Consider the following 26,635-nt stretch of genomic DNA (forward strand, 5'->3'; position numbering starts at 1 on the left):
CCATCCCAATGCCGCTCCTCCAGTCCCGCTCCCCCCCGCCCCGTTGTAAGGAAGAACGAGAGAACGCACGTGGACATCAAAATAGTTTTATACAGATTATTGATCTCGGTATACAGGTAAAAAACAGGCGGCGGCGGCCGAGGGCAGAGCCAGGCCCAGCCCCGCGCCGCCCCCTCCCCTCCCGCTGCCCGGAACGGAGATTCAAGTCCCTTTGAAAATTACATTTATTTATCTGAAGGCACAAGTGCACGGAGCGACAGCGACAGGGACGGTGCCCGCGGGGACCGGCTCCTCTCGGCCCGGGGCGCGGCTGGATGGACGGACAGACAGACGGACCTAGGGCACGGGAGCCGCTCCTGCCTTCCCAAAGTGCCCAGGAGCAGCCCCAGGGCTGGCCAAGCTCCAAGCGCGGATCTGGAGCCAGAGCGAGGCACCTCCCTTGGTCCTGCTGCGTAGAAAAGTCTCACACGTTTGCAAAATATCTCAAATCCACTCACCTTAAATATACACACCTACTCCCACAGCTAATTCTGAAATGCATTCTGAGGGAAAGGGCCAGTTCCTAACAGGACTTATTGCTACAGGGACAAAGCAGGGCCAGCTCTGTCCATTACCTGCTGCCAGAGCAAACAAAGCCCAAACACAGCCCTAAGAGCAATTTGCAAACTCGACTTTAAATAAAATCTACTGTGTCTCTTGTTAAAGGAGGAACAGTTCAGAGATGAGGCAGGATTAATGCTACTGTGTGCTGGTGTCCTGCAGCCCATTACAGGTGGAAAAGGGACAAAAAGGGACCAAACCCCATTCCTTGCTCAGCACAGTGAGCTGGGAACGGGCACAGAGATGTTCATGGCTCCTGCACAAGGCAACCAGAGCAGTTCTGTCACAGCAGATGTGGGACAGGAGCACAGGGAGTGCTCAGCATCATCATCTCCCTGTTCCCAGAACACCTCCCCAGCCACACCTTGTGTTTCCTGCAATGGAATTCCCTGTGGAACAGGGAAGGTGTCAGAGGATTCTCTCTCTGTCCCTGCACAGAACCAGATAAGATGATGACCACGGCAGCACAGCTGCAGCCACGTGGCTCTGGAAGGGCATTTCCACAGGCAGGGGTGAGGAACAGCTTCTGCCCCAGGTGACATGGCCCATGGGACTCGAGTGGGGCTGTTCCCCCCGAGGAGACCAGTCAGAGCCCTGCAGAGCAGACCCCATTAGATTTTTGGGTGTAACCCCTCCACCCACAGACACCACGTGCAGGTTTCACCAGTGGACATCCCCAGCCCTCTGGAGGACAGAGCAGCTCAGGGCAAACTCAAGGCCTAAGGCTCCTGCACCCCAGAAATCAGGTCAGTGGGGCAAGAATTAAAAAAGAAAAAGAGAAAGAAAGTAAGTGCCTATTCTAACCCCAGCCTTCTGCTTCTGCAGAAAGCACAGGAACATCAGAGATACATAAAGGCTTTGGAAATCAAGCATTTCAACCATTCTTTCCTTCCGGACACCCCTTCTATTCCCCACAAATCCCACATGTCTTAGGGATGTGTGCTGCAGCTCCTCTTTCCAACCTCCTGCCAAGTGCTACAGAACAGAATCTGGCTGCTTTTCCCTTCTCCCTCAGCACAGTTCAGCCCTTCCTCACTCCCTGCACCACAGCTGCAGCCACACACACAGGTGGAGCTCCTGCTCCACACTCCAGGGGTGCTGCAGGAGCAAACAGAGCCAAGCCAGCAGAAAATTTGCTGCCTGCCATCACCAGAGCTCAGTGATTAAATGGTATTAGGTGGACAGTGGCAAATGGTGCAGGTTTTCTTCAGAATTTAGCACCTAAGTTGAGCCATGGATACTCCCATGACCTCTCCCTGCTGCTCCAGTAATGCTAAAATACAAAGCAGTGGTCAAATTTCACTGTTTCCTCCTGAATAGTGGTGGATTTGAGCAAAATTGATCAGGTTTTCTACAGATGAGTGAATCAATTTGCTTAGAACAACCTTCCAGCTGCTCTTTCAGGCACTGAGCTATTGGAACATGAACATGAGACCCCAAAGCCAAGCTATGACACAAACAAAACACAACCAGGGTGATGGGGATAAAGTTTCTTTGCTCCCCAGAAGTGAGGAACAGCAGCATGGCAGAGCTGGCAGGCAGTGGAGCTCTGTCAGGGCTCACTGGAGCTCTGACTCTCTCCAGCTCACATCAAGAGCAATGTCATCTCCCCCAGCCTTTAGGAGGCCAAGTCACTCCCTGAAAGTAGTGACACATTAGAGGTGCTCCACAACCACTGCAGGTCACAGCAAGCCACAGCAACCCATGGTGGGAAAAGCTCCAAGGGAACAGCTGAGAACCAAAGGCTTTTTTTGGGTTTTTTCTGAGGGCTGCTCTGCAGAATGTGGAGTTACATGAAGGACCTGGCTTCCCCCAAGCGTGTAGTGGAAAACATGAAATCAAAACAGGTAGAGAGACCTTTTTTGGAGTGTTATGACCACGACCCTGTGCAGGTCTTGGGGCACTTCCCCACCATCTGCTCCCTGTGCTGAGATGCTGGGGAAATGCTAAGAGCTCTGCTGGCCACTCTATTAAAGCTGCCTTTCAAACCACATCATATAAACCTCCAGATCTTGACCCAAAAATGTAACAAACCACGTCCCTATCTCAGAAACAGCCTCCAACACCCACTGAGTACACAGGAACAGGGTAAACAGAGGGAAGCTGGGAGCTGCCACCCACCCCTCTGGAGGACACATCCTGAAGCTAACATTTCAAAACTGAACCACAGGGATCGCCCCCCCACCACCAGGTCTGGTCCATGGGAACCTCCTCTCCTGCTCTGGAGGTGTCAGTGTTTGCTGGAGTACAGTGTTTCTTCCTCAGTGTCTGTTTCATCCTGGAACTCGTGGCTCAGGAGGGATTTCTTGGAGCCAGTGGACATCATGCGGATTTCGTCCTCGTAGTCGTCGTGGTGCTGCCGGAGGCGGTGGAAGCCATCCTTGTGTCTGTTGGACTTGATGGAACACACACACCAGATGATACAGGCAGTGAGCACCAGGGCAGACATGCTGGCACCTGCCAGAGAGAGGACACCAAAGTTAATGCCACGTTCCCCCACGCTGTGGCATTCACATTCTCTGAAAAATTCTTTCGCCCAGTTTTCCTCCTGAGAAGCTGAAAGGCAGCAAGAGAAACTTCAAAGAAAAGGAAAAAAATTCTTATCTTATTTGCTTCTCCTGTGTTGTGCTCATGTAAAATGTGTTTAGAAACTGTGTACTCAGAGGTGATTGCCTGATTGGATTCCAGTGTGAGTTGTTTTAACTCATTGGCCAAGCTGTGTCGGGACTCTAGAAAGAGTCACGAGTTTCATTATTATCTTTTTAGCATTAAGTATCTTCTCTGTATTCTTTAGTATAGCATTCTTTAATATAATATAGTATAATAAAGCAATAAATTAGCCTTCTGAGAACATGGAGTCAGATGCATCATTCCTGCCTTCATCAGGGCTCTTGAATTACAATACCATGCCAGAAACTCCCTGACCTGCCAGCATCTCTCCTCCCTCCTGCAGTCACAACCACCTTCTTCACTTCATTGTGACCCTGCTCCTTCCTCCTAGGCCATGGAGGAGAGGAGAGCTGCTCCAAGAACAGGACACACTCCATTTTCAGTTTGAAATCTAGGAGATTATCCCCAAGCTCCACTACAGACCACTGGGTCTAAACTCCCACACACCCCTCCCCAGCAGCTGCCACCTTGAGAAAATAAAATAATCTCTTCACGCTTATCTGATGTCACAACACCTAAAAAAGCCTTGAAGCAGCAAGATCTCCTATGCACACAAGCTCTCCCCATTCCAGATACCTCAGTATATTTTGGACCCTCCAAACCCCTGCAAAACACTCTACTTCCTCCCTCCCTCCTACTAGGCAGAACCAAGGACAAGAGTGCTTTCAGAAGGGAAAGCAGGAGATGGCTTAAGCCTGCAGACTGCTTTCCCAGTTCAGTGGAGTCTCTGTCAGCATGAACTGGTTCAGAAAGCAAAGCTCAAAGCTTTGATAAAAAACATCACTGTACCTGCCACAGTTATAACCAGCTCTCTTGGCAGTCCAAAAATCCTGTTTTCTGTATCAAACACAATGAACACAGAGCTGGGTGCATCATCACGTACAAAGACCTGCAGAAAGACATGAGAGGTGAGATCATCTCAGAGCTTGGGGATCCAGACAAGAGAGACATTTGTCATCTGCCTGGTCCTGCCCTGATCAAAGAAAAGTGTCATGGAAAGAAAAGGTACTCCCAAAACCACCCTGCTGTGCTGAAAAGTTGTTCTCCATCCATTCTGTCAAAGCAGAAAACAGTTCCTGATGGCACCTAATCAGCAGCTAAACACAGGCACAGCCAGGCAGAGCCCAAACAGGGAAGATTTTATGTGAAAGGGAATGGGGGAACATCTCCAACATGGACATTCATGTACCTTGACATGTTTCTGCTGGTACCCACTGGCTGTTGCATCAATGCTGTGAAAACCTGGAGCCAGGAGCACGTGGAAATAGCCACCTTCCTTAGTGTACACCCTCAAGCCTTCATTCAGAACAATGGCAGCTTTAGAAATTGCCCTGCCACTCTTGTCTTGGACAATGCCATGCACTCCCTTGTGGACCTGAAACAAAGCATTTAAAACACTTCACATTCAGATCCAAGCTTACAGTGCATTTGTAACTAAAACGAGATCTCTAAAATACAGCCCACCTGCCATCCCTGACCCTCACAATAAATAACAGTGCAAGGCAACACAGCAGATGTTTAACTCTTGTGTCAACACATGCCCTGGTCACTTGCTGCCTTCCTCATAAGGCCTAAGTCATGAACATCTGTAATTACACAGCACCAACCAAACCACAAAGACTCTCCATGCTGTTCTCTTCCTCTCCCCCCTCCCCACCACTTCACTCCCTGCCAGAATTTCCTCCCACAGACTGCAGCTCACCTCCACAAGCATGCTAAGGAGAGATTTCCTGTGGTCTGCCCACAGGCCAGGAAGCTGTCCAGCACTGGGGAAGTAGCAGCAGCCGGTATAAACAGTGATCTCAGGACACTGACCAAATGTCACGCTGAAATCCTGCAAAAACAAAACCACAGTTACAAGGAAAGAGGTAATAAAAAAAAGCTTTGCAAAGTGCAGCTGAAGGGGGAGAAGCTTTGCCCAGACATCAGGACAAATATGCTTTTTATTGGTGGTTTAGCAGAGACGAGAAGCCCTGTGCCATGCAGCAGTACCTTCATACTTCCCAGGTGACTGTGCCACTCCGAGCCCCGGATCACTCCACCAGGAATTGTCTCATCTGTGAGAGCAAAAACACAGCTGTCAGCCAGAGCCTGCCTGGCAGAGTCTGCCACAAGCTGACAGGGGGTTAAAGGATTCAACCAAACATACCTGACTTATTTGGACAGCCTGGCTGGCCCAAATGCATCACTGGGTGGTTGTTTGCATACACAGATGCCAAATGCTTTAGTGTTTCTTTGTTCTCCACTGCAACAGGAAAAGTGAGACTTTGAGCATGCAACTCTTGTTCCCTGCATGGGAAAGATTCCCATTTTAACCCCCTGATCCTGTACTAAACAGAGACACATACTGTTTCAGAGCATTCCTATTTCCTCTAACATTAAGGGGCAGTATCAAAAGCAGACTTTATACTGGTTCTGGCAAAGAAAAGGTTGAGATACTGCTGTAGGTATAGAAATTGTAAATGTTCTGATCCCTAGCTGAACCCTGTGAGGTTTTATAGATTTACTTAGAGACTGTCAACTCCACACACAAAGAGCTGAACACAAAGGAGGCTACAGAACACCAGGAGCACAAAAAGCCCTTACAGCACGTGGTCACATGAACCTCTGCAGAGACAGCCTGAGGGGACCCAGGCAGTTGGTCACACCTGACTGTGTTGGCTTGTCATAGGGGTAAGTGACAAGCAGAGATCCTCCATCCAGAGCAACAGAGAGGCTGAAATCATGCTTCAGGATCAAGTTCTCCACGATGGCTTTGGTCTCAGGCTCTCGTGCCGCTGAGTACCGGGTGTAATTGCCTATAAATCAGAACAACAAATAGAAAAGGGAACTAAGAACAGTTACCTCTGCTGCTTGAGAAGCCAGAAGTACATCCTATATGTCTGAAATTAGGTCTGCTGTAGGTATAAGATGGCCTCTGTTAGATCTCAGCAGGTGCAGCTGACCAATCAAGTAAAGCACCCAGTGCACACTATGCATGGGGGGGGGATTCATCTGCAAAGCTAAACAAATGTGCAGCACCACAAATTCCCCAAGCTATTTCCTTTTGTGTTGCAGAAGGTATTTCATGTGTGTTTTCACAGAATTGACATTTTCTTAAGGAATGAGTTAGGATGATCCCAGCCAAACTTGGGCAGAGAACATTTCCTCCTCAGGAAGGGTGGGCTGATACAGTGCTATGGATACAGTTGCATGGAAACCAGAAAAACATGGAAAAAGGAGACTCTTCCTGGGGAGCATGAACAGAGGGCAGTTTTTCAGAGATGAAAGAAATCCATTAAGAATAAGAATACATCAGGTATTATCTGACCTCTCCTACTCCTAAATAACTCTGCTTTGTCTCTTGTACATAAGAGACTGCAAATTGCTGTCTGTAAAGAGGATCCGAGCTCTGGAAGCTTCCCAGCAGCTGTGCTGCCTGGAGCACTGCCTTCTTTACAGGCAGACCCTGTAACCCAGTGACTCCAGCCAACCATGGGGCAGTTGTTTTACTTGTGAAATCTGTGTCCAGATCTCTGCCATGAGCGTTGGTCTGGCCGATCTTTGAGGTGCAGCCTCTCTCCTGCGCGATCTCGCGTCCGTCTGGGTTCAGGGAAGGCACAATCACAATCCGTGTCCGGTCAATCAGCTGAGCAAAAGGAGAAACAGCACAAAGTGCAATTAGTAGGGTTAATTGCCCTGGATCTTAAGCTAGGAGCTGCAGTTTGAGGTTCTCATCCTGTGGGTCACACACCTCCCTGTTACACACGGAACCACAGCAAGCCCCACACCAGTTTTGGCAGAAGGAGTCTCCCCCAGTGAGCATTGCCATCTTGGGCTACAGCTGGAAGGCTCCAAGGAGGTCTTTGGATTGGCCTCTCACCTTTGTGATAGCATCATTCTTCTTGTAGTTCATGCAAAGGAATTCTGCCAGTGTCAGGAGCAGCTCTGTCCCAACGGGAGCGTTTCCGTGAATCCCAGCAACAAAGCGGATCTTGGGCTCCTCGGGCTCGGACTCGTTGGGCTTGTTGGAGATTTCAAGGGACCAGATCTGGCGGAACTCCACACTCTGACCCAAACTGCCAAGAGATAGGAAATGGGAGTGTCAGCTCAGCAAGAGAGCTGCAACTCCAGCCTGACCCCATGGAGAAATCCCAGTGTGGAAAGGAAGTGCTGCCAGCCTCCAGCGGGGGCCGCAAAGGCAAGAGAAACACAAGCAGACTGGGGGGCAGATTTGCAGCAGCACTGAACAGAATTCACTCTGAACATCAGTTTGAACACCAGCATCTGGGTAAGGGTGTATTTAGGTCCAGATGCACAGAATATCCAATGCTCCATACATCTCCATACAGCCTATGAGATCACAATAAATGTGGAACTGTTGGATCCTCTGTCCTGCCAGTGGTGGCTTTTGTTTTGTTTCTTTTTTCCTTTCAGAGCAGGATACATTTGGACATCAAACTAATTTATAAAGTAGGACAAAAGAGGCCTGTTCCCAGTAATGCAGGAGCTGTTGCTACAGCCATGCTGCTAAGTTGGCAAACTGAGTGCAATGAAAGCAGGAACAGGCTCATGGCTGATGCAACTGAAGGGACAATAGAGGCTACAGATCAGCAAAGCAGCCTTGGCACCAGCAGGGACAGCACATGAGCACATTGTGCCTGGTTACAACAAGCAAATGAGGCCCTGGGACAAAGGGATTTGTGCTTTCTAAAGCTGACAGAGGGTAAGCGTTACAGGTCACAAAGGAAAGCAGAGGATGGCAGCAGCTGGTCTTCTGCAGGAGGGCACAGACCTTGGCCCAGGGCAAGCTCACACAAAAGTGTCTTGCACTACTGAAATACAATCTGGAGGCAGACAATGAAAAAAAGGCCATCTGAGATTTGTAAGTCATATCTGGTCATTTTTGCTGGGGACTCTTCAGCAGGGTGGATTTCAGAAAGGGTTTAAAGAACAGACAAAACAGTAATGAACAGAGATATTTGCAGAAATCTGGGATATCAGTGCTGGGAATATCACCAGTCCCAAGCATCTCTGGGGAACTAAGTCAGGGAACAGCACATGGATGCACCTTTGAGGCGCAGCAGCCATTGCTCTGCTACCATGTCCTTACACATGGGGTCCCTCCAGCTCAGAGAGCACAGAGAAGAGAGGAGCGTGCTCCCCATCTCTGCACTGTGTTCATGACTAACAACTTCACAACATCCCCAGCCCAGGCTGCTCTGTTTTCACCTGGTGAGGTTTGTGATGTGTGGGTAGTTGAGGTAGAGGCCGCGGAGGAACTCAGAGAGGTCCTTGTAGGGCCGGTATCTGTACGGAGTCACATCCCTGGAGGAGGTGAGCAGGAGCCGCTCCAGACCATTCTCAGCAGAGAGATCTTTGATCAGGGTCTCAAACTCCTTCTCGTTGGGGTTGCTGGTGTCTGGGGTATTCAAGACCAGCACCTTCCCCTCTTCCACTTTGCTGTCTGTCCGTGAAAGAGTGAAGTTGACCTGCACCCCACCTTTGCTGTCAACTTCCACCATCTTACTGAGTGGATCATACCTGCCCAGGGAGGAGAAGGTACAAGAAAACATCAGGCATTTGAAACCTTGAACAAGCCAGCCTCATTCCTGACTACACACCCACAAGGGACTGCTACTGCTCCCCTGCCCACAGTGAAAAAGCACAGAAATGAGGAGCAAGAACAGCTCAAAGGGATGTGGGAATGGCAGGAGGACAGGGAACAACTCAGGCTCCAACATGGCATTGAGCTGCTTTTGGCTCAGGTGTGGCAGGGTTACATGGCAGACTGGCAAGAGAACAAGTCAGGCTGCTTTAACACAGAATTTTGGCAGCACTGAAGTGATCAAGTCTCTTCTATGGGCAGCTGCCTGGAAAAGAATTTCCCCTAAAGACACCAAGTTATCCACTATCAAGGGAGGACTGGGATTGTATCCCAGAGCCAGGTGAGCAGTCTGACACCACAGCAGTCTCACACTGCTATCTCTGCACAGGCCAGAGGGCAGGAGAAACACCCATGCCTACATGGGCTGTAGGCAGGCAGAGGTGCTGGAATACTCCTGAGTGGGAAGTCAGTCATGCAGCTGTTTGCTCCTTGTCTGGGGCTTGCTCACCCTCGGGCAGATGCTGTGATTTTGTAGGTCCCTGGGACCAGCAGGCGCCAGAAGTCTCCATCCTTGAAGGTGGTCACTGGGTGGTTGATGTCAGCCACACTGATGGTGGCATTGAGGATGCCCCTCTTGTCCACAGCATCCAGCACAAAGCCCCAGACACCCTGGTGAACCTGCACAAAGGAGCTCTGCTGAGTGCCAGCCCCCACTCTGCCTCCCACCCCTCACATTTTCAGCATTCCCAGAGGAGCAAGGTGTTCCAAAAGGGTTCAGGTTGGACTGGCAAGCAGCTGGCGTGGACAAAGATCACGTGATGAGTACAATGAGCAATTGTTTGGCTCAGGGTGTCAGCATGGCATTCTGCTCCACACCTTTGTTTGCACACCCCAGGTGTGAGCACCAGCCCCACTTAGTCAGGAAGAGAATATGAGGGACATTCCAGCCTCAGGAAACCCAAGGTAGTGGTACATAAAAAGCCCCCACCCTGCATCCTCTGGATGCTACTTCCATACAGATTTTTGGTATGTTGAGAAGAGAGAGCAGTTGAGACAGGCTCTGATGGGGTGATTTCTGTAGAGCAGGTAGCCAGGCTGGTCAGGAAGCAGCCAGGAAAGGTGGCCAGATCACCCTGTTCATTCTGACTTGTCTAAAGCAAACCTCAGAGGGAGCTGGCCTGGCCTGAGGTCAAGGCACCTCACCTGTTTGATGAACTGCAGCAGTGAGCGCCGGTTCTGTGCCCAGTACTTTGGCAGCTCCTCAGCCTTTGGGTATTTCACACAGCCCAGCTCAATGGTCACTTCAAAGCAGTTTGTATGTAAGTAATTCCAGTCTTGCATCCCACCTACAACAAGAATGTAAAAGAAGTTTTGACTTCTGAAGTACCACAGCTTAAAAAAATAAAAAAAAGTCAAGATACCTGAGAAAGATGAAGTACAGACTTGAAGGGAAAAGGCTTTTACACAGGGCAGGATTTAAGCTTCAAAGGGATGCCAAAAGAGCAGACAAATAACCTTCCTTCTTGTAAATACCTTTCATGCTAATAAAGTGCTGTAAAATTTTATGAAGCCATTTTGCTAATAGCCAGAGAAACTACACTATAAATTCCTTCCCCTGGGAACAACTTTATTAGGGTACATTATTTAAGAGGTTATAAAAGAAACCTGAGTCCCATTAATCTGAGCTGACCAGTGCAGAGTTCCTGACTGATCAGACTAAATTATTTAAGCTGCACATGCATTAAGTTGAAGACAAACAGTGCAGGAGATTTCAGGTGTGCTTTACCTGGAACGTTGTACCATTGAGCCCCGTTAGTGATGCCATGTGGGAAGTACTCAGTGGGGTACATATCCTTACAAGGGCTTCCCTGGTACATCTTTGCATTTTCCTGTAAAACAAGATGCAACATTTGAAGGTGAGCCTGCACTCCACAGGCACTCTTGTTCTACCCTTAGTCACACATTCAGGGTTACCAAACTCAGATGTGTGTGCACTGACTGCACCCACACCCAATCCCAGCCCAGATATCCTTGCTCTCTCCTCCCAGCCCATGAGCAGCATTTTCCACCACCCTTCAAAGTGCCTGCACAGAGCTGTCCTCCCTCAGTGCCTGCAGACAGTGCATGCTGGGCATCACTCATGGAATGGGAGCCTCCTGTAGGATCCTCCTGCTGTGCCTGCAACACCAGGGGCTCAGCCACAGTGCCTGCACCCACCTCTACCAGCTGCTCAGGAGGCTCCCTGGAAACTGAAAAGGAGTTTCCAGAAGTCAACCTAGCAGGATGTGCTATTTTCCTGTTAGAGCTTTACCTTGGAGTAGGCAAGTGCCAGCTTCTGGAACACAGCATCATCTGGGGATTTACTGTATATGGCTATTCCTTGCTCATCGTCATCGAAGGGGTAATTAACCACCAGGGAACCTGCAGGCAAAGCAAGCTTTGGCTCATTCTTGGGTGCTTGCCCAGTGATCCCTCAGCATAACAGTGGAAATTTTTCTCCAGCAAGTGCCAAGCCTTCTGTTTCTCAAGACTTGGCATTGAACAAAGCATTAAGCCCAGTGGATAGAAGAGACAGAAGCACAGGAAGAGATAACACCACACCTAGTCAGGAAGGAGAACCAAAGCCACAACAACATCAAAGCTTTGGCTCTTATATGAAGGAGGGCTGAACACAACCACATAATAATTGCTTTCACAGAAAAGTGGAAGCAAGGGGAAGAATTTCCCAGAACATGCATGGTGCTTTTGACCCAAATGTTGCAGTTTTTCAGCTTTCTGGAGTTTATTGCTGAAGGTTTCCCCAAGGAAGCTGTACTAATAGCACCACAAAACCCCAGACACCACTGCAGCTGGAGACCTGCCAGCCCCCTCGCACCCACACATGACACTTCTGCTCTACAAACCAAACACAATGGCAACAAAGCATCCACCTGCAAGTTACCACAGCTACAAGCCAGCAGACAAACTGTCTAGGGACTAAGCTATAATAACAGAGATTTAATTTAGAATACTCCAAAAGGATAATTAAATTACTGCAAATTTCATAGTTCCACCATGCGATTCAAGGCAGGGAACCCTCAGGACTGCATTCACTCTATAAATGCTGTAAAGCCCTTAACAGCCACAGCTCTATATCCCATTCCCAGACCATCTGCTGAGCAACTGCTGACAAGAGAGTCCATCCCCATCTCCCAGATGCTCCCTTCAGAGAAGTGGTTGGGATCTTCCCAGCAGCCACCTCAACTCCCTACAAATATGTTTGAGCACAGGATTTTTCACACTCTGTTTCCTGTTTCTGCTCCATCTTGCAGCACAAGAGCTCCCCAGTGCACACCTAGAACACCCTGGAGACATCCCTGCAACTCCCACAAGCCCAGCACAGAGGAAGGAGCTTGGTTTGGATGCTGTACCTCCATGCAGGTTTGCTGAGAGCACAAACGGGTAAGACTGGAGCCAGGCCATGACAGCACGAGTTTCTGGCTGGGGAGGGTCTGTCACATGGACAAACTGATCTGGAAAGTTCCTGTTCAGGTCATAGTTGTTGCTGTTGTTTCTGCCAACAGTACCTCCTTTGTCTCCTGAAAATGAAACACAAGTTCAAACCCATGTCCTGTGAAGAGGCTTCAACCTCTTACTACAGAGTTTACAAGTAGTAGTTGGTGAAGAGAGCAGAGAGCACAGCAGTGCTGGCCCCCTGCACCCCGGGGCACCCAGGCCTTCCCCAGAAGTGGCCTGCTCTGTGCAGCAATGCCTGGGGGCCCTTCCAGTGGGTGTTTGCTCAGGCTCTCAGGGCAGTCAGAGCAGCAGAAAGGCACTGAACCATGAACAATCTCTGCAGCCGGATGTCACGACCACAGAAACCTCAGAGCTCACCTTCTCAAACCAGCCAGACAAGTTCTTTGTTAGACCCAAGCAGAGCTCTGCTTCCAGAAAGTGATTCTGGACAGGCTCTGTTCTGCCAATCTGCAAGAGCCACGTAGTTCTAAGACTTCCCTGAAGGATGTTTTTGCCAGTTTCAACCTCATGGTAAAAGTCTGTGTTATCCTTGGACAAGTGCTCTGCAGACAGCCTGGCTCCCACACTGCATTTACTAAGAGAATGGACCAAAACACAGCAAGCAAGAGCTGTCTCAAAGAAATGTCTTTTTTCAAAGAAAGCCCTGGATTAGCCACAAACCATCAGGGGACCCAAACAGGGGCAGCTCACAGCACTGCTGAAATAGAAAAGCTCTCCCCAACAGCTTCCAGCATCCATCAATCAGGGTCCACCCACTCATCCCACAGCACACACCAAGTCCCTTCCCAGCCTCCCTGTGTGGAGATCACTCCTGCTCCAGCAAGGCTCCCAGATTTCCCAGGGATCCCATGAACCCAAAGGCTTGTTCTGAGAGCTTGGAACCCCACAGATTTTGGCACAGACAGCAATACCTTCCTGGGACTTCTCATAGCCATCAGGGTTCATGGATGGCATGATGTGGATCCGTGTGCTCTGGACCAAGTCAGTCACTTCAGGATCTGTGCCAAAGTTCTTGCAGAGGTACTCGATGAGGTTCAGGAGAAGCTCTCGCCCCACAACTTCATTCCCGTGCATGTTACCAATGTACTTGAACTCTGGCTCACCTGCAGACACATGGTTACACCACAGAAACAATTATAACCACTATGTTACAGCTTGGAGACACCTCACCACCCTAAGCATTGCTCTTGCAAGCTTTGCCTGAGGGCATTTACCTAAAACTCACATTTCTGCTCCCACAACCCCAAAAAGAACAATATCTCATGGAAGTCTCTTTGTCCTTCTTCTCTAGAGCTCCATGACCAGCACAGATGTCGCCAGCAATGCTCTAACACCTACTGCACTCACACTTTTTATCAAGAATACTACAAGGAGCAGCTCAGTCTCTCAGGAGAGGCGCCAGCTCTGCTTCTCCCAGTGTAAAGGGTCACTTGCATTTGTGCCTTGCAAAAGAGGATTTCCCACATCACCTGCTTCGTGGACACCAGGGTTGTCAGAGATCTCCATGACGTAGAGCTCCCGCAGCTCCACGGACTTGCCCACGGAGTAGAGGCGGGTGATGCTGGGGTACTCGTTGGCGTAGCGCCGCAGGAAGATCTCCATGTCCGAGAAGTGGTGGTGCCGGAAGTCCACGGGCTGGATGGGTTCATGGACAGGGGTTGGCTTTGGGGTCTCAGCCTGCACAGGGGTGGGGGTGATGGCAGTGACAGGGGCAGGAGCTGCCGTGAGCTGGGTGACATTAGGAGCTGGTGGCATCACAGTCGGCTGCAAGGAGAAGTTCACTTCTGTTGCATCTCCCTCCTTCACCTCGATGTTCTCTTTGGTCACTGGTGTGTAGCTGTGGAATAAACAACTGGCTTCAGCAAGGAGGCTCTGAAGAGCAGAAGCCAAAACTCCCTGCAGTCCTTCCATCACTCCAACCTACCCCCCCCCAGCCCAAATGCACTGGGATGTAAATGACCGAGAGATTCACAGGGACTAAGCTGATGGGACTCATCCCTCTGCCACCAAACCCAGCTCCACTGCTGTCCTTGCAAGAGTCCATAGGCTCAGCAGGGAACAAGCCCCAGGTGTATCACAGCACTAGCCAAGGAGCAAGTTACACATCCACACCCAGGCTTGGGACAACACAAACTCCTGTTGGGGTTACCCTACTCCACTTCCTCACTTTGCACAGAAGTTGCAATTTGATACAAGCAGTCAAACAAAAGTTGACAGAAATTCTGGGCACTCAACAGCATCCTGCTGCAGGAGCAAACACAGCTGCAACTCTGAGCTGGAACCAATTACTGCTGCAGCTTCCAGCCAAGCCCTTTCAGTACATAAGGTGTTTTGGGGGGGAAAATCAGTAGAAGGAACAGGAGCAATTGGCAGTGTGGGCACAGGCTGCCACAGAGACATTACCCCATCACAAACGCAGTCACGTTGTAGGTCCCAGGCACCAGCAGCCGGTGGTAATCACCAAACCTCCCTGCTGTGATGTTATGAGCGATACCGGCAACAGCGATGGTGGCATTGTCCAGACCAGCTCCTGTGACTGCATCCCTCACAAAGCCCTTCACACCAATGTGCACCTGAGGAAAACAACGACAGGGCCTGGCTGAAGACAGGCAACATCAGGGGAACTGTGTCCTAAGGCAGCAATACCCCCTCACTCCTCCCCAAATGCAGCAGAGCAGGGCAGCTGCCAGGCAAAGGCACCCGGGGGCTCAGGACTCAGTGTTCAGCCACGCAGCAAGGACAGGAATGCCAGCATGGACTGGGAAGGCAGCAGGATCTCTGAATTTACCCTCCCTAACAAACTCCCTAATTCATCAACATTGGCAAATTGCAATATGAACATAGCATCTTTACAGGCCAAATTCTGCTGCCTGTGATCCCAGCCTAAGCTGTCACCTACTCAACTCATACACAGCATCTGGAGACAGCCTGGCAGAGGGCTCTGCAAGCCAGGGTCTCAGCAGTGTGGATGCTTGTGAACATCACTGGAGATTCATGGCACTGAGACCAGCCAGTACTTCGCATGACTTAGGGAGATCTGCAGCAATCAGTCCCTCTAACACTGCACCCCACAAGAGCAAAGCTCTGCTATTGTGGGGCATGTGGGAGCTGTGGCAGAACCACAGAGAAACACAGCAGCTTTGTAGTCACCAACCTCTAAATAAAGCTGCAGCACCTGCATTACCTCACACAGCAAACAAAGCCCCGAGGGCACCTGAACACGGTGCTCCCAGCCCAGGATGGGCTGCACAGGTTTCACAGCTGCCACCCCACACCCAGCCCAGCCCTCACTACCTTCTCAATGAAAGCCAGGAGAGATTCCCGGTTGTTCTCCCACTCCTTTGGAAGCTCAGAAGTCGGTGGGTATTTGCAGCAGGACAGCTCCAATGTGATCTCAAAGCAGTTGGCCCACACGTAGTTGTAATCCTGCATCCCACCTGAGAAAAGGAGGCAGAGATGTCCCAAGAGCAATGCACACACATCCCACCACAGGATGCTATTTCTCCTTGTCCTTCAGCCCCACACAGCATCTCCCCAGGATGCTGCCCCAGCTCCAGAGTGAGCAGCTAAGGAGAAAAGTCAGCTCACATTACGATGACACCCTGTGCTGTAACAGGAGCACTGGGCCATTCAAATCAGCCACAGCCAGCTCAAAGTGACACTCCTTTTGTCTCACTGCTCCACCAGCTGAACTCATCAGCACAGCTCTTGGGAATTCATACAGGTTCATTTTACATTTCCAGACATGACAAACCCAGAGTGCCAGGGCAAACACACCAGATTCTGAGCAAGTCCAGAATGCCAAGTCCTTCCCTGAGCATTCTAAGCTACTTCAAGATTTGTGAGGTCTCCCTGCAAGAGAGGTTACTTCACTCAAAATGAGTTTGAGGCCTTTGATAGAAAAGAATACCAGATGATCAATTTGGGAGCTGGCAGCTCAAATCTGCACACTGGAATCAGTTTCAAGGACAACTGTTCTCCCAAAAGCCTCTTAGGAAAACCACATGTCTGTGAAACAGGTGTCAGAATCACCCTGCTAAACCCCACCACATGACAGTAGCCAGATGACCACATGAAAGGATTGCTCCCACCACCCAATCAGGCAGTTGTGTCAGTAAGGAAAGACACATCACACCACGTTTCTTGCATGCTGACAAAGTCTCCTGGCTTACACAAACTTATTTAGTTATAACACAGGCAGACTGGTGGGTCACACTCTTGGCCACCACTTCCTAGACAGCTCCAACCCAACCTGCACTGCAGCACCTGCAATCTCCACACCAACAGAGTGACTCCTACCAGGGTCACCTGGACACAGGGGGCCACAGTCTCTACTGCATGAGTTGAGGGACTTGAACTGACCCTCAGAAGTCCCTCTCTAAGGGAACAGCAATGCATTTTCTCCACAGGAGGCAGATGTCAAATCTAGGAGAAAGAAAGCAGAGAGCTGTGGCAGATATGGCACCAGCCTGCAGAGCCCCAGCAGGAAGGTCTGTTAGAAATGCAGATTTTGTGTACCCACCCTTTGCTTGGCCCACTGAAGCTCTGCATCAATGCTCTGCCAATAGACCTCATTCCCTTTGAGCAGTTTCCTAGTCATTCACAAGCCCCTTGAAGTGAGGGACCCTCCGTGGCACTGGCCAATTAACCAGCCAGAATGGATCAATATCCTGATGCAAATGCACTGCCTGGCACTGGCAGGGGCTGTGTTAATGCCTGGGCAGGAACAGCTGAAAACCAGCAGCACCTGACCAAGCAGAAGAGGCTTCTACCAGAGGGGGTGGCCCAGAAGGTCACAGCCCACTGCTCTGAATTCAACAGCTCCACTGCAGCTGGGTAAAGCAGGGATGGACTAACAGCACAAAGTAGGATTTAGAACAGGCCCCTGGGAAGATGTGTGGGATGGGACCACAACAAAGATGTCCCAGTTCCTCCCAGTTCTCCTGGGAGTGTGCTGCTAAGGGAACATGGACCTTTTATTGTAACTAATCAAATGTCCCTTGCAGCCAGGAGAGCACTGCAGCTTGTGCACGGGCTGACATCAAAACAGGAAAGAGACTTTCCTGTCCAGCACAGGGGGCCACAACGTGCTGGAGGACTTTCTAACTCTCAAACTCAGTTCAAGGGGTTAGAAAAACAAGGGCTGTGGGTCTGATCTACCCTCAGCTTCATTCAGCTCCTGTAACCAGGCTCAGAACAGTCAGGCACAGCAGGCTGCTCTCTCACCAGTAAACACCATGCCGAGCCAAACGATTTGCCAGCCCCTAACCATCTGCTCCTAGCAGGACGTTAATGCACTTGAAAACATCCAAAACGTAAACCAGAGCCATTATGAAACATATTTAGTGCTTCATCTGCCATTCAAGCAAATTCAGGACAGATGCTCACCCATAATAGAGCAGCAACGGACTAAATTAGAGCTTGCTACATCAATTCTGGTAAAACTGTCTCTTGGAGAAAGTAGTACACTGCATTCTTGAAAATTTGGATTGTATCCACTGCACATATTTGGCCTTCACACAGTTCTGCTGCAGAGCAGGACAGTTATTTTACAGCATGTGGAATTACGTATTTTCCCACATACCATCTGCACAGTCTCCCCTGACTATGCAGAGACCCAGAGGGGTAAAGAGAGATCTGCACTCAGCCTGCCATGAGCAGGGCACTGCATTCATGGAGCAGAGAATACACACCTGAGGGAGAAAACTGCCAGACTACAGTGCTTCTACTCTGTTTGGGTAATATCTGGGTTAACCACTTGGATTTACTTCAGCATTTTAACCATGGGGTGCCTTTTAGCCCACACTATGAAAAGTTTCAGCCTCCCCATGAAGCACCACTCCCCTTTTTATCAGTGAGCAGCTTAGTGGCACGGCAAGTCATCCCCTGGCTGGCAGTAGGTCACAGAAATGCTCAGAACAAACCTCTCTCCTGCTCTGACCCACTCCCTGAGCATCAGGACTGCACTTCAGGCAGGGATCCCAGGCCTCCAGCAGCACAAACACTGCAGAGCTCACACTGACAGAGGGGCCTCTGCTCCCTGCCAAGCTCAAACCAGGAGAATGCAGCTCTCTAGAGTCAAGCCTGAGGACCCAGATACCATAAATACTCCACATGCCAGGAGAAGCCTGTCAGGCCAGCCAAGAAGGACTCTATTTTCAAACTGCACTATGCAGAAAACTAATTCCAGCTCTCACTGGAACAGACAGCAGCAGATAAGGAACCTGCAGCTAAGCTAAAGCAGAGAAACAGCCATGTCTGCTCTGCAGAGAGAGCAGATGGCACCAAGCAAGCTGGAGACATGATTCAATGTGTGGCACAAGTCGCTGACTTTGCTCAGAACTGATTCTCTCATAGCATGGGACTGAGTGAGCACCAGCAGCAGCACCAAGCAGGCAGAAGAATGTTCTGGTCCATTAGTCTGCAATCATTAAAACTCAAAGGAGGTGAGGTTTGGGGGCCTCCAACTGCAGCAGCTGCATGACCCAAGCCCAGCAGCCTTTTCTCAAAGACAAGGGCAGAGTCTCCCCAAGAGCTGCACCAGCACAGCACTGCCCAGCAGCACATGACAGATGTGAAAAGAGGCCTTAAGACACTCAAACCAGCAAGCCAATACTTCTCTCAAGAAGAAAAAGAACTGCAGCAAGCAAGACTTTCATGAAAATACAAGCACATAAGTGCAGCAAATTGTGCAGAAAGACATGGCTGAGAGCTTCTACAAGAGCTTACTCTGTGCAAGTGCCCTCTGCCATGCCCAGGAAACAGAGGCCACCACAGTGATGCCACACTGTTCTCAGCAGTGATTTCAACTGCACCGAGCTGGAGGCCACTAAAAGTTGGTTGGAAGCTCAATGTGGCTGATAACCACAATCAAAACAACCCAGTAAGCACACAGGTAACCAAAATCCACTTTCAACCTGAGAAGTGCCGCCCAGTAGACACCAGAAACATCTCAAGCACCTGGACATGAGAGAGACAAACTAGCAAGAAAATATATTTTAGGAAGGGACTGCATACTAAAACAAACTTTCCAAGGCTGCCCACAAAATATGCTCAATGCTGAATTTAGTTTCTGACCTAGATCTCTGAACAACACAAAGGCAAAACACATCCTGCCCAGAGCTGAGAGTGGTTTCTCAACTGCTCTCCATACCCCAGCCCAACACTGCATGTATTCCCTTGATCTGAACCAGCCACTTGGTAGTTAAAACCCTCAAAGGTTAAAAAGGAAGAGAAGGAGCATGCACACCAGAGATAGCCTCTAAAAGCATCCCAGTCACCACTGTGCTTATCTACAGCAGCTGGAATGCAGGAGCCAAATTCAGCTGTTTGGCAGAGATCCATCTTCCTCTGTGCACACTTGACCTCAGCAATTACTCTCATGGTTTGTATTTGCCACCTCCATCTGACACATGTAAGAGGCTGTTTGCAAACTCAAATGGAAGTTAATGGAGTCTGGCACCAGCATAAAATTGAATTGGTAACTGTGGGACAATGAATCCTGTGGCAGTTTGCTCTCCAGCATGTTTGATTTCACATGATACAATGTGGCAGGAAAATTTCCACCTGTTGAAACAGTGTGTTCTCATTTCTTTGTTTTTCCTGGCTTTAGTTCACTTGGAGCCTGCAGGAGTCTCTCTTGGCACAACCTGATCTGAAGGCCTCGAGCACATGCCCTGCACAGCTCACAGAAGCAGGAACTCTGGTTATCTACCTCTAGAGCTCAGCTCAGGGACTGGGATTTCCCCAGCCTCACTTCACCACACATTTCAATTCTGCAATCCCTGGGAAAGGCCTCCTGATCCAAGCACGAGCCTCTGCAGTCCTTGGCACAGAGCTGAGTAACTCAGATGACTCAAAACAGCCTCTGATGGTTTTGCTGCTTCTGTCACAGCACTTACAACTGAATCCCCTCTGCCTGCTCTTCATCCACTACTAAAAATAAACACTAAAACCTACAGCCCCAAAGGGGTGAACAGACACAACATCAAATTACAAGCATGGTATTGGTCAGTTCACCCATGCTCTCCCTAGGTTACATGTTACATGAATTCCTTGGCTCTGGGGGAACTGCTGCTGTCATCCTGTTCCACCCTCAGAGTCCAGTCAGTGCATCCTCCCTGCAATCTCTGCCCATGAGTGCCCTACAGCCATCAGTGCTGAGCCCCAGCCTGTGGCTTGTCACAGAGACAGGGTTTATTCTGCAGAGACTGGGTGCTGGAGGCTATTGGATAGACATAAACCACAGTGACAGCAGCACAGAGCAATCTGGTCTGCACTTCACACCTTTTATTTCCTGTGAAAAGAAAATGATGCCATTTCTTTGTACTGATGGCAAAGCAAAAACAGCCTGAAAGGTTCACACACAGTGCACAGCCACCAATCAGCCTCACAGCCAAGCAGGAGGATGAAAAAGTCATCCCTGCAGTGAAAAATGCAGCTCTCTGGGGTCAGGAGAACACAGACCCAAAGCTCTGGAATAATTTTCCTTTCAAAGCACACCCACCCCACTTCATTACAAGGAGAGAAGATCTCAGAGCTGCAGTAAAGAAACTTCCCATCCAAGGTGTTTGCCCAGAACAGCCACCACAACAAGGCAGCACAGATCATCCAGGATATCCTGTTCCCTCACAAGCCAAGTCACCAGATTACACAAACTTTCCTCCTGCTGGACTTCTCACAGCAGCAGAGTGAACCTTGAGCCTGCAAACAGCAGGGTAGAGGGAAGGAGACAGCTGGTAGAGAAAGAGATCAAACCACATCTTATTTGAACACGACATCTTATTTGCCCAGTGAAATCCTGGGGGATGATTCAACCGCTGCTTAAATTCAAGCCTTCCTCTTCCAGCTCAGAGATGTTGTGTTCAGGCCCTGTAATGGATCCCTCTCCAGCTTTCCCAAGCAAGCTGCATGCAGAATTAACACAAGACTCTGCTGCAAAGCCCATGCTCCAGAAAGACACTGTCTTACCAGAAATGATTCATCTGCAAGCTCTGAAGGATAAACAGCATTGCCTGTCACTGCCAGCTCAGCACTTCTGCCATCATCCCTCAGCCACAGCAGAAGGGAAAAAAAGCAGAGCAGCATAGCAACACAACTTCTTGAGATCATTTCTGCAACTTTTTTGCTGTGTACTCACCACAGAAGTTCCTGCCCTGCCTGTACAACATCCACCAAGGAGCCACAGCAATGGGCCTACCTGGGAGCTCCCTTTCCCATGAGAGCTTCTCCTCACATGAATTATTATTTAAATTTTCAACCAAACCAACACACACACAGCAACCCACTGTGTGGCTGAGCCAGGCCTGAAACCTCCATCTGCACAGGCAGAGTGGTGGCACCAGGAGGTCATTTGCTCCTGTTCAGCTCACTTCCATGTGCAGCTGCATAATGGAGGGGTCAGGAGCTCTCCTAGAGGCTCCTGCAGGGCAAATCTCAGATCCCTTCTAGATCTCCCACACTGGTGGATAAGAACAGGTCATGCAGGCTGTCACCTCCCACACAGGTCTATGAGTAGAGCAGTCCATGCAAACCCCATTTTCAGCAAGAACTCCTTGGTTAGCTCAGAACATGTATCTAAATTTCACACAGTTTTACAGCAGGTTATTCTATAATCACAAAATTACAAGCTCAGAGGTTAAAAGACCTCACAGAACATTGGTATTGGCTTAATACCATTCAGAATCATTTCCTCTTTCCTGTATCAAAATTTAGCAACTGTCAAGAGACCTACAAGAATTCATTTGGCAAATGAAGCCTCCCACGTGCAGGACAACTCTCCACTACATAAGAGGGTCAGAAAGAACCCTTCAGTTTGCTGTGATCTCTTCCCTACAAACACCTCCCAAGCTGTTACTCATCAGCTGGTGTTCCCACAATGCCACCTCTCTCCATTTCAAGCTGCTAGAACACATTCAAAGTTAAAAATATCACTTAACCCCCAGTGCTCTCCTCTGTGATAATCACCACTGGTCTGGATGGGAGTTCTCAGGTGAGCACAGCTTACCTTCCACATCATACCACTGGGCACCATTTGTGATGCCATCTGGGAAGGTCTCTCCCTCCTCTCCAGGGCAGTTGGGTTTGCCAGTTCTCATGATGGGGTGATGTGAAGCATAAGCTTTTGCCAAATATTTGAAGACTTCATCATCAGCTGATTTACTGTAAACTCCTGTGAGCCTGTGTGTGGGCGAGTCATCGTAGGGGTAGCTTGCCACCACAGAGCCACCATGGAGATTGCCAGAGAGCAGAAACCTGGGGTTGGGAAGGAAAGGGACAAAAAGTCAGACTGGAAATATTGCAACAGGAAGTTGGCTACAGCCACCAAACCAGTTATTCTGCTGCTTCCCCACCCAAATCACACTCTCTGGAGTCCCCAGTTTTGGACTTTTTGCTTTTTGAGGCAAAAGGCACATACTGAAAGTGGAATCAGTTCTGGAGATGGAACAGGTTTTTTTCTGCAGCCTAAGACCAAGCCCCCAGACTCAGTGACAGACTATTCTTGTCAAGCTCTGAGTACACGTGGTATGTGCAACAGAATTAACTCACAAATAAAATCTGGATGTGAAACAGAGTTGTTAAAATCTCAAGTCAGAAAATATAGCAGGGCATGCCCCACATCCCCCTTCAGTCTGATCACAGGCTGCACAAGCATTTCAGTGAATCCCAAAGGTAATTTTCTCTGTTCTCCTCTTCCCACCAAACACAGCACTGTGGGGAAAAAGAACTCTCCTGTGCATTTGCTCAAATGGGATTTGGTTTCCAAGCAGAGGTAATGTGACCAATACCTCTACCTTGCTTAAAATAGTGCACACAAATTGCATTACACCCACTATCTCCCTTTTTAATCAAACAGTTCTGTTTACCCATTCATTTTTCTATCAGCAGTTATGTTAGTCTAACAATTACACCAGTATTAACTGGTGCTGCCAGGCAGAGGGACACACAAAGCACCACTTTCTTCCTGTTTCACCCTGGCTGAGAGTGACATCAAATATAGGTGGGATAGCAAATCCCACCTCACACACTAAGAGGAAAAAAAATAAAAAAAGCTCAAGGAGTTTCCAAAATTATATCAAGAATGCACATGAGTTTCCCCAGTAATTAATTTCGAGCTGAACCAACTCTGGAAGGATTTTAGTGCAAAGTGCTGCACCAGAGCTCTCCTAAAGGATTCTTAGGACAAGAAGTTACTTCTGAAGTTTTTGCAATTTCTCTGCAGCACGATCCCCATGGGCACTGCTATCCACCAAGTTTTTATGAAGATCATTTGTTCACATAAATTTTGTTTCCTACACATGAGCAAACAGTACAGGATGCTGAATGTTTTGTGTGTTGGTTGGAGTCAACCAACAGCCCTAGAGTGCACTGTCAGCCCCCTCTTCATCTCTTTCTATCCCTACTTTGGGAAGAGGGCCACAGTTTGCTGCAGTGCATTGCTGCTTTCTCTGCACAATTTCCCACAGTTGGTTGCATTGACCTTTGTAGTCTGGACCTTACAGAGTTCTCTGAAGAACACATGACAAATGAAGAATCAGTGCCCAGCTTGGCCACTGCATTTTCTGGGGCTGCCCCAGACCCCCACACCAGAGCTGGGCTTTAAAGGCACCATCTCCTCTCCTGGGCTGCTGCACTCCAGGCACAGCAGCTTCCCCCTGGGCTATCCCTTAGGATGGAGAGAGACAAATGGGTCAGCAGGGATGCTCGAGGCTCAGCCCCACGTGCTTCAACTGAACACATGGGGAAGGCAGCTGTAGAAACAGGGCCTGTCTTTGGAAATGCTGCTGCACAGAGCATTATTGCTAAATCCAGGGTATTTCCCATGCAACACAAAGAAGAGGGGAAGAAGCCCTGTCCAACACAACTTTGTTAACATGGTCGTACACAGATGCTTAACCCCAAGTATTTCCAGTACCCTAAAGCTTGTGGAGTAAGCATTATTGGCCCTAAGAGCAAGACCCACTGACAAGCTCACAGCCAAGCAGGTGAGAAGTTTCCAGCGAGATGGGAGACCTGCAGATGACCATGGAGGCCGGAACACCTGGGTGTGTGCAGGACACACGGGCTGTGCCCCGCGGGGCTGCTGCAGCTCCCTGGCAGCTGCACAAACTCTGGGGCCACCGAAGCTCTCCCCAGCCCAGGACGGTCCCGGCTGCAGGGAGGCGGGCTGGGGATAAACAGGTGGGGAAATTACTTCTCCTTCCCCCCCGGGCCTTGCTGGGAAGCACCGGGAAGGGCTGGAAGCTGGCTGACACCCTCGGGGAGCGAACCCGAGGGTCTCCCGTGGCGCGGAGCGGCGCGCCGGGCAGAGGGGAGCGGGCAGCGCTCTCACCTGTTGCGGCGCATCCAGTCGATGAGCGCCTTCACCTCCGGCACGGGCTCCAGGTTGGGCTCGGCGTCCCCGAACTGGTCGGGGAAGCTGCGGTTGAGGTCGCGGCCGCGGCTGTTCTCCCGCCCGCCCTCGGCGCCGCCGCCGCCGCAATCGCCTTCCTGGGCGCGTTCGAAGCCGTCGGGGTTGAGGCTGGGCAGCAGGTACAGGTCGGTGGTGTTGAGCAGGCGGACGATGCGCTCGTCGCCGCCGGCCCAGCCCAGCACCAGCTCCCAGGCCAGGCGCAGCAGCAGCGGCCGCGCCAGCGGCTCGTCCCCGTGCATGTTCCCCACGAGCTTCACCTGCGGCCGCCCGGGCAGGGCCGCGCCGCCGGGCGGCTCGTCGGGCTGCTCGGGGCCCAGCCCGGCCGTGAGGCGCAGCACCCACAGCGGCCGCTTCTCCACCGACTGCCCGATGCTGAAGAGCCGCACCAGGCCCGGGGGGGCCGTGGCCTCCAGCGCCCGCAGCGCCTCGCCCAGCTCGGCCGAGTGCAGGTACCGCAGCGCCTCGCCGGGCGCCGCCGCCGCCGCCTCCGCTTTCTTGATGTGGGGGGAGCGGGCCGGGCTCTGCAGCGAGGGCAGCAGCAGCGCGCAGAGGAGCGGCAGCAGCCGCGGCATCGCCCGCAGCTCCCGCGTCGCGCTCGCCATGGCCCCGCGCACGCCCCGGTCCCGCGGCGCCGCTCCCGGTCCGGGCCGAGGGGGCGGTGGCGCTGCCCCGGGGGGCGGGACCTGCCCCCGTGCTCGCCAATCAGCGGCGGCCGCGGGGGAGGAGCCTCCCGGACTGGGCCGTGAGGGACCAATGAAAGGCGGCGGGGGCGTTACGTCACGGGGTGGGTGTTACCGTGCGCCGCGGCGCCCCCTGCGGGCTCTGGTCCCGCCCCGGCGCGGGGCTCAGCGGGAACGGAACGGAACGGAGCGGAGTCACTCGGGCTCCAGGGGGCTCCGAGGACAGGGGGGTTCCGTCCTCCCTCAGGACAATGCGGCCTCTCGCTCTTGGCGCTCGCTGTTTGCCCTCACGAAGGCCCCTGCATGAGCGGTTCCACTGCGCTCACCGCTGCGGGAGAGGCGGATCGCCCAGCACGGAGTTAGTGCGCTCAGGGGCACAAACAGCAGCACCGGGGGATGCCCCGGTGCCTTGGAGGGGTCACGGCAGGCCCCACCTCTCCAGCGGATAAAGCCGGAACACAAACCAGGAGCTGGGAAGGAAGGACGGGACTTAGTCTGGGCACGGTGACAAGTTGTGGGTCACGGAGCACAAGGTGTTGCTCCTGGTGCCTCCGTCTTCCCCAGCCCTGAGCGAGCTGCCTGCTCAGTTCGGACCTCTGGGGATTGAAGACATTCTAACAGTGCGATGTTTGCATTGCATGTGGCTGTGACTGCACGGGCATGAGCCTAAGAGGAGATATAAACAATACTTTGGAGCTTCCTCCATCAAATTCCCTTTGTGAGGCAGGTGAGATGATAAGGACTAAAGGCAGGACACCTTATTCTGCAAACATCACTTTGCAGTCCATAAAACAATGGAAGTGTCCATCTCCAACAGTAGTTTCCTGCCAATTCCTGTTTAACTTTTCAGTAGTATCTCATGTACACATCTGCTTCCCAGCTCTGGCATTTCCTGCTGCAGACACCAGCCCCAAGTCTAGCACATAAAACTGATTTTCAGGGGAACCATCAGTGGTATGACTCCTTCATCTCATGGCATTCCAGCATCCTTTGTGCAGGAGATCAGATGATGCAAACTTGTGTGTGAGCCAAGCATGGTACAGCATCAGAAGGGCCCTGAGGAAAGAGAGAAAATTGGCTTCTCTTTCTTGGGGCTCATCTGGCCTGCACAATCATTAGGAGAGGAACAAGCAAGAAACTGGAGTTATTCATCAAAAAGATACCCCAGAT

General features: G+C 50.7%; 1 protein-coding gene across 1 annotated transcript; it reads right to left on the reverse strand.

The window, feature by feature from the left end:
* Window positions 1-70: 70 nt before the first annotated feature.
* Window positions 71-25,418, reverse strand: CPD (carboxypeptidase D). Its single transcript, XM_018919437.3, has 21 exons — window positions 24,705-25,418; window positions 22,380-22,627; window positions 15,668-15,810; window positions 14,777-14,946; window positions 13,843-14,210; window positions 13,285-13,476; window positions 12,268-12,435; window positions 11,169-11,278; window positions 10,644-10,746; window positions 10,061-10,203; window positions 9,366-9,535; window positions 8,482-8,793; window positions 7,133-7,328; window positions 6,763-6,898; window positions 5,919-6,068; window positions 5,420-5,515; window positions 5,263-5,327; window positions 4,973-5,104; window positions 4,460-4,645; window positions 4,060-4,159; window positions 71-3,057 (listed from the first exon to the last, which is right to left on the reverse strand). Exons 1-21 carry the CDS (start codon window positions 25,385-25,387, stop codon window positions 2,831-2,833), a joined length of 4,098 nt encoding a protein of 1,365 aa, XP_018774982.3. The 5' UTR covers window positions 25,388-25,418; the 3' UTR covers window positions 71-2,830.
* Window positions 25,419-26,635: the final 1,217 nt, after the last annotated feature.

The sequence above is a fragment of the Serinus canaria genome, chromosome 19, assembly GCF_022539315.1.
Source record: "Serinus canaria isolate serCan28SL12 chromosome 19, serCan2020, whole genome shotgun sequence".
NCBI lineage: Eukaryota > Metazoa > Chordata > Aves > Passeriformes > Fringillidae > Serinus > Serinus canaria.